This window comes from Equus quagga, chromosome 15 (genome assembly GCF_021613505.1).
Source record: "Equus quagga isolate Etosha38 chromosome 15, UCLA_HA_Equagga_1.0, whole genome shotgun sequence".
In the NCBI taxonomy this organism is placed as follows: domain Eukaryota; kingdom Metazoa; phylum Chordata; class Mammalia; order Perissodactyla; family Equidae; genus Equus; species Equus quagga.
In genome coordinates this window covers 22,261,865-22,269,979 of record NC_060281.1, presented here as the reverse complement: position 1 = coordinate 22,269,979, position 8,115 = coordinate 22,261,865, and the positions used below count along the sequence as shown (strand labels likewise).

At 53.0% G+C, this 8,115-nt stretch overlaps 1 protein-coding gene across 1 annotated transcript in view; it reads right to left on the bottom strand.

Moving 5' to 3' along the window:
• Nucleotides 1-372: 372 nt before the first annotated feature.
• The window catches only part of PRPH2 (peripherin 2), a 14,509-nt gene continuing 6,766 nt past the window's right edge, over nt 373-8,115 (bottom strand). Inside the window, exons 2-3 of the mRNA XM_046638770.1 lie at nt 3,735-3,981; nt 373-585 (exon numbers count right to left, since the gene is read on the bottom strand). Coding sequence (XP_046494726.1) covers nt 373-585; nt 3,735-3,981 — 460 coding nt within the window. The remainder of the gene's footprint in view (nt 586-3,734; nt 3,982-8,115) is intronic.

Genomic DNA, 8,115 nt, shown 5'->3' with positions numbered 1-8,115 from the left:
GAAGCAACTTCCTGCTCGTAACGGGAGACTCGTCAAAGGGGAGCAGCCCTCAGAGGTGGCCAGTAGCCTCAGGGGGGAACTGAATTCATGTGTTGTGAAGAGTCATCCACTGAGGACGCCCCCCGAGTCCACCACGAGGGCTTACCCAGGGCAGTGGGCCTGAGCGGGGGCTCACTCACTCACATTTTGAGTCAGTTATTCAACAAATGTTTGCCAAACACTTTTAGGGACTCAGAACTTTAAATCCACCATCAAGAAGAGTCTCTGTGAGATGGCCACCCTCCTTGGGAGATTCGGATTGGATGAGGGGGGTATCCGCATTTCTTGGAGTCCACTACTCAGTGTCCAGGAGGGGAGGGGGCCCCAGGGCCATCAGCCAGCCTCTGGGGCCTGGCCTGCGTCTGCGCCCTGGGCATCCACCTGGTTACTCTTGCCCAGCTTTTTCAAGCTCTCCAGAAAGGCCTTCCAGGTCTCCGGCACGCTCTTTTCCAGAAGCCAGCCCTCACTCTCGCACTCGGGGTCTTCCGGGTTGGACACGCCTTCCAGCGCCGTGTGCAGGTAGCGCAACCCGACCGTGATGGTCACCTGGCAGGGGGAGAGGAGACTTAGAGAGCTGGGAGAAGGAGCTGGGGGTTGGGGCTATTGGGAAACGATGGGAGCCACCGGCCTGTTGGCCCTGGGTGCCCTTCAACTGAGGCAGCTCTGTTGAGTCTGGGTTGGTGAGGGCCTGCCCACCCCGCCCCCCCGGCCTGGGTGCTCAGATACCTGCCTCTTCTCCAGCCTCCTCTCCGGCCCCTTTCTCCTCCCTTTCAGGCCACCCTGGGCTTCACTAGATCCCGCCTGCACCCCGGCTTTTTCTCTGCCTAGAACGTGGTTCCTCTCCACATTCACCCGCTAACTCAGCTCAGCCCTCAGTGAGTGTCCCTGCTCATTCTCCCTCCCGTTCCTCTTGGGTCGCAACTCTCCTGGGGGCCTTAGTCCCAGGCTCCTCCTCCCTGTGCCCTCCCCCCATTCCTAGCCTGTTGCTTGGCATATATCGGGTGTTCAGTAACTACTTGCTGGACAGAAAAAATCATCTCCTTTTCTGCAAACAGTATGATCAGTGGTTTCCCTCTGCCTCCGTTATTTTGATTAATGTGGGGATGAGTGGGCGGTTGGTTTGGATTTGCTCACTAGCAGTGGCACAGTTGGCAGACTCTGGTGCCAAAGTGCCTGGGCTCAAACCCCAGCCCTGGCACGTAGCCAGCCATGTTACTAGGAAACCTCAGTTTACCCATCTGGTTTGCAGATCCTCAGATGAAGTGTCGCCTGCCTTATGTGCATGCTGTGACACTTCAGCACGTGTAGAGCGTGGTGCCTGGCGCACAGGAAGGAGGAATAGAAGTGTCAGCTGTCAGTTATTAGCGTGGTAAGTATTGTTTTCACTTTTCTACTAATGTACTGTGTTAGCCACTTGTTTCTACACGAATTCCTGGTTTGCTCTCTTAAACTGGTATACTGGTATAGCAAACTCTGAGCGAACTAGTCCTTCTAATGGAGAACGTCCACCCCTGAGGGCAGGGGTGGCCCTGATCCATCTTATTCACTAGTATCAGCCCTCAGGAACAGCTCCCAGTGTGGTAGGGCCATGGTAAACATCTGTTGAATGAATGCTCTGGGAGCATTTTATAATTACATAGTAGATGATATAGTTTTAGGTTATTGTTATTGTTATTGTTGACTGAAAGTTTAATAAATTCTTTTTACAGTGGAAAAACTCACCTCCTCCAGGAAGTCCTTCTGGTGTGCATGCACACACTCTGATCCCCTCCTGCTTTCTTGAAGGAGGCCCACTGCTGCACTATGAGTTTTGCACTTGGTAACGATCCTCCCTTTGGTTCATGAGTTAGTTGTCATCTCCCAAATTGATTGTGAAGCCCAGTAGGGCAGAATCCTACTGCTAGCTGAGCCACCCTCGTGCCCATCGCAGAGTTCTGTCTGCTAAAGGCTTCCAGTAAAAGTCAGGGGCATTCAAACTCCCTCTTCCCAGTGAGCTGGTTCTCATCTTATGCAGTCACTAGATTCCTGGAAAGGTGGATAAACTGAGGCAGCCAGTAGAACCAACCCCGTTTTCCCACTGACTTCTGTTAGTCTTTCAGTCTTGTTTTTGTGGGCTTTCAGGGGATGGGACCTTCTAACCTTCTAGCAGTAAGCTTCTATCCTCATTCTAGCCACTCATTCCCAAGACTCTGCTTCAAGGAGTCAACGACCAATCAATCCTCATAAATATGCTTGTGTTTGCCTCAACAGTAAAAGAATCCCGCCTTTCCCACCCACCCCCAGGCAGTACAGCCCCTGAGTGTGATGTGGTGTCAGATGGTGTGTCTCACCAAGGCACAGCTATGTGTGAATTTCTGTAGCACCCAGAGAGCAACTTACCTAAAGGAACCTTGCAGTGAGTCTTCAGATGGACAAAGCTTCCCTGCCTAATGTTTCTGATTTTGTGCCTTTGGATTTTGGAGTCGGGATTTTCTGCAGTTAGCTCAAAGCAGGAGTCCCTGAGCCTCCCTCTGTGCCACCTTGGTTTCTACTAACACGTGCTCTTGTTCAGCACCCAGGACAGCGCCTGGCACTTCCTAGGTGTGTAAGAAATACCGTCTCTTCAATAAATGAATGGGGGCTGGCCCCGTGGCCAAGTGGTTAAGTTCACGCGCTCTGCTTCGATGGCCCAGGGTTTCACCTGTTCGGATCCTGGGTGCAGACATGGCACTGCTCATCGGGCCATGCTGAGGCGGCGTCCCACGTGCCACAACTAGAAGGACCCACAACTAAAAATACACAACTACGTACTGGGGGGCTTTGGGGAGAAAAAGAAAAAATCTTTAAAAAAATAAAAAATGAATGAATGAATGAATGAGGACTGGCTACCTTCCAAGCCCTGGAGCTACAGAGAGGAATTAAGCCTTACAAATGAGGTAAGATGAATCCACAAATAATGAGAATAACAGGTACATGGTGACTGACAGCTCGAGAGAAGCACGAATCCAAATAGCTCCCACTCACTGAACACCTCTCTGTACCTATTATGCCCTGTTGCCTCACAGTGGTCCCAAAGTTGAGTGCTGTCAGCCCCATATCACAGGGAGGTTAAGTAACTTTCCGAGACCTCAGACTCAAAAAGTGGAAGCACAGGACGAATGTCTAAAACATGCAAAATGAAAGAAGTCAGACACGAAAGGTCACATATTATATGATTTCACTTATATGAAATGTCCAGAATAGATAAATTCGTGCGGACAGAGCACAAGCTGGAGGTTGCCAGGGGCTGGGGGCAGAGGGGGATGGGGAGAGACCGTTTCATGGGTGTGAGGTTTGCTTCGGGGGTAATGAAAGTGTGTTGGAATTAGAAAGGGTGGTTGTACAACATTGTAAATGTGCTGAACACCACCAAATTGTTTACTTTAAAATGGTTAATTTTATGTTCCATGAATTTCACCTCAATAGTTATTTTTTCAGTGATAAGACAGCAACAAACAAAAAAAAGTGGGGTGCTGGGGTTCACACCCCCACCAGCCATATGCATGAGAGACCTGCCCCCCCACCACCACCACCGCCCCAGGCCTGCCTGACCCACAGCCTGGCACAGGGCTGGTTCCCAGGAGAGAGACATGCCCTCCAGCCCTGGCTCCACCCCATTAAATACCAATGGGGCAGGTGGCGCCCTCTTCCCCTGCCCCCAGCTGGCCCAGGCCTACCTCGAAGAGCCAGACGAGGAGCGTGAAGGCGCCCATGGAGTTCATCAGGCTGCTGTAGTAGCCCAGCAGGGCGGCCCTGCAGCCGTGCACCCACAGGTTGAGCTCCTCCGTCTGGTGGTCGTAGCTGTAGTGTGCCGAGTTGTTGGTGAGCTGGTACTGGATGCAGGGCCGTGGCGAGCTGGGGTTGCAGCAGCTGAAGGGGACGCCATCCACCAGGTACCGCCCATCCACGTTGCTCTTGATGCGACTGGAGGAGAAACAGACAGCTCGAGCCTGGCTTCTCGGACTCCTCACCAGGCGCCAGTTCCTCCCATCCCCACCGCTGAAAAGCTAGAATACTCATTCATGCTTTCTTTCATTCACTCACTCATTTGCTAATGTTTGCTCTGCCCGGCTCTGTCCCAGCCACTGTTCTAGGTGCTGACGATGGAGTGTTGACCCAGAGAGCCAATGCCCCTGCCTTCCCGGAGCTCTTCTTCTAGAGGGTTGAGGCAGATGATAAAGCAAGAAGCAGGAAGTACATAGAGAATAGAGAGATTCATCCGACCACTCTGTGTGCTGCCCGGCCCTGGCGTCACCGATTTCTTGGAACCATGGCAGGCTGAACCAGGAAGAGCAGCAGGGCAGGCAGCGCCCATGAGACGAGGCTCTGCCTAGCATTCATGACCATCAGACTTTAGCCCCCAGCCCCCCCTCCAACCTCATCTCCCCCTTATGGGTCACTGGAGACCAAGGCCCCCTCTGGCCAGATCAGTTCTCCGTGACAGATGTTGTGGGCCTGTGCAGCGGAGGGGATGAGGCTCAAGGCAGGCACAGTCCTTGCCCTCGACTGACTGGTCACTGTCCAGTCTGAACTCTGCCACAGCCAGGAGGGAGCTCCCTACTCACGTGAAGGATGCAGCCTGCATAACGTGTGCATTCCTGTATTTACGTATATATTTGGTTAGAGCACATCATACATTCACGTGGGTTCAGAATTCAGAAGGGGCAGAATCTTTACAGTGAAAAATCTCCCCATCCCTGTTCACCGGGCTGGGTATGTTCTACCGGACCCAAGCGTGGTGACCCAGGCGTCTTTATGTGTCAGAATTCATCGAGCTGCACACTTAAGATTTGCACACTCGACTGTTATCTTGAGTAAGAAAGATTTTGTTGTTCTTGTTGCAGGGGAAGATTCACCCTAAGCTGACATCTGTTGCCCATCTTCCTTTTCCCCCCCCAAAGCCCCAGTACATAGTTGTCTATAGTTGTAAGTCCTTCTGGTTCTTCTATGTGAGCTGCTGTCACAGCATGGCTACTGACAGACAAATGGTGTGGTTCTGCGCCCAGGAACCAAACCTGGGCTGCTGAAGCTGAGTGTGCCAAAGTTTAACCACTAGGCCATCAGGGCCGGCTCAAAAAAGGTGGTTTTTGTTTGTTGGTTTGTTTTTTGCTGAGGAAGATTAGCCCTGAGCTAACATCTGTGCCAATATTCCTCCACTTTATATGTGGGTCACCACCACAGCATGGCAGATGAGCAGTGTAGGTTCACGCCCAGGATCTGAACCCACAAACCTGGGCTGCCAAAGTGGAACATGCTGAACTTAACCACTACACCACAGGGCCAGCCCCCAAGAAAGATTTTTTAAAAGTTGCACATGAACAGTACATTACATAAGAGCAGCAGACTTTTACAACACAAGAACAGAAAGCATGTAATTCTTTAAAATAGAAATTGTTTTTAGCAATGTTCATTGAAATGGTAACTATACTTTAAAAAAAAAGATGTTCGTGTTTAGATCCTAGATAAAATCTCTTTAATATAAAAAAAAATCTCCTGCTCATTCTTGTCCCTTGGCCTCCAGGTCCACTCCCCAGCCCCCCTTCCCACACAGTGTGGCCAGCTCTGTCTGTCCTTCCAGAGAAGCTTCATGCAGGGACAAGCAAACACAGATTCTGCAAGTGTTCGTATTCTTCCTGTTGTTTTCTTTTTTGACCCAAATGGTAATATTCTGTAGATACTGTCTTAAACCTTTCTTTTTTCTCTTAGCAATATCTTAGAGATCTTTTTATGTCTGTCAGTGGAGAATGTTCTCCAGAGTTCTTATGAGCTGCCTGGTACCTCTGTTGTGCAGACGGTCCGTGGGGTACTATCCAGTTCCCTACCGATGGGCTTGTGGGTCTTTCCCAGTCTCCTGTTAATACAAACGTGGACATGGGTCATTTTGTGTACTGTGAATACATCTAGAGGGTAAATTTCTAGAAGGGGCATCCCTGTATCAAAGGGTGGGTCCCTTTGTGATTGCACCAGACCCCTGACATGTTTGCCCCGTCAAGGGCTGTACAATCACACCCCACCAGCCATGCATGAGAGAGCCTGCTCCCCCCAGCCCCACCCAGAAACCATGTCTTGCTCAGCTCTCCCCCACCTCCCCAGTCCCCAGCTCGGCACCCGGCCCACTGGGGCCCCCAGTCAGTGCCCGCTGCGGGGGTGCTGGGGGGGGACTGAAGCAGAGGGGCCTTCAGTGTGGTGCTCCCGCTCCCCTCTTCAGGGGCCAGCAGCGCCACCCCAACTGAGCAGATGCTGGTCTCCCACCCCAAGACCAACCCCAGCCCGCCTCCTCGAGGCCAGGGGCCTCCCAAGTCTAATGCTGTTCCTCCCTCTCCCTGCCCTGTGTGCTGTCCCTCAAGCCCGCTCCCACCAGCACTATATCCCACCTGGGCCGTTCCCGATGTCCCCGTGGAGAGGAGTGGGTATAGCAGAGAGCCAAACTTTGAGCCCCAAATCTGCCTTTGTGAGCCATGGAACTCTCTGGACCCGTGTGAGGTGGGGATAACCACATCCCCCCAGGGGCCCTGCGGAGGTCTAAATGAGGCAGTGGGAGGAATGCACTGCACCAGGCCCGCAGAGAATGCCAGCTCCTCCCTACTCCGGGCCATCTGGGAGGGACCTCGCAAACCATCAGATGGTTCTGCAGAAGAGGAAGTGGGGCCAGAGCAGGGCAGGGCCTCACCCAAAGCCGCACAGGAAGTGAAGCCCACAGCAGCTGCCCCCTTCTCCCCTCAGAGTTCCTCAGTCTCTCAGGTCCTCCCTGCATGTTGGCCTTTCCAGTAAACTTCCTAGGAGATGTGAAGTCCCTCTCCTGTTCCCAGCAGCCCTTTCCTGTCCACCGTCATCTCTCTTTATGCACCCTCCAAGTGTCCCTAAATTGGGGTGAGGCCTGCAGACCTGTCTCACACACACTCCACGTGGATCTGAAGTGAGGGCCAGGCCTGCAGTTGTGCGGGCTGAGGCCAGCAGATGATCTGAGCTGCCCCCAGTCCACGGGCTGGCCTTCTGGAGGCCACCGTCCTCCCACACCACCTTGCTGACCCCCAGTGTTCGGGAAGCCACCCTGCTTCTGAGGGCAGGGCTGTCTCCCCCACTCAGACAGGGGCTCCCCAAGGGCGGTGCCGTGTTCCCCTCAGACTGAGCTCCCTGAGGACGGGGCCGTGTCTCCCCTCAGACCGGGGCTCCCTGGGGGCAGGGCTGTGTCTCCTCCCCTGGACTAGGGACTCCATCAGGACAGGGCCGAAGTCAGCATGGGGGAGGCCGGCCTGGCTTGGTGGACGTTGGGGCTTCCCTGGGCTCCCAGCCTGGGACGTCTTGGGGTCCCACATCTGGAACTAGCCTTCCCCCTCCATCCCCTAGAAGCATCATCTTGTTTGCTCAGTGCTTGCCCTGGTTCCAACCACCGATTAAGGCCTCACTCACCCTCTTAAGACAAAGCCAGGCAGAGGAGAGCTCCTTAGGCGGTGAGCTCGCTATTTATATCAGAGTATTTCCCAGGCTACAAATCTTGCTCTGCTCAGGGCTCACCAAGGCTTGTAAGGGTCTTGATTAAGATAAGGCCTGGGTTCCAGCCCACTCTCCCATAGCCAAGCCACACATGACTTGGGAAAATCATCATGTCAGATTTTTCCTGGGAAAACCAACATAATTTAGTGGATGAATCAATAAATCAACAAGGAAAGCCATATGGAAATGAAGGGGAGGGGAGAGGAGGGAGGCAGGAGTACAGCTGACGATGGGTCATCCCCAACGGGAATGATAGCTACATGACACCTGTGGAACCCCGGCAACTCGCCGGACCTCTGTGGGCCTCAGTTTTCTCATCTGAGGAATGACATAATGAGTACCTGACAGGGCTGTGGTGGAGATTAAATGGGATAATACACATAGAGCACCTGGTATACAGCAGGTGCATATTAGTATTTATTTTAAGATTTCTTTTTTGAGTAGTCACTGGGTATAAAGTACTGCAGGTGTTGAGGGAAGACGTAAGAAGGAGGAGACGCGGCCCTGCCCTCGGGGAGCCCCGGTCTGAGGGGACACGGTCCCGTCCTCGGGGGGCCCCGGTCT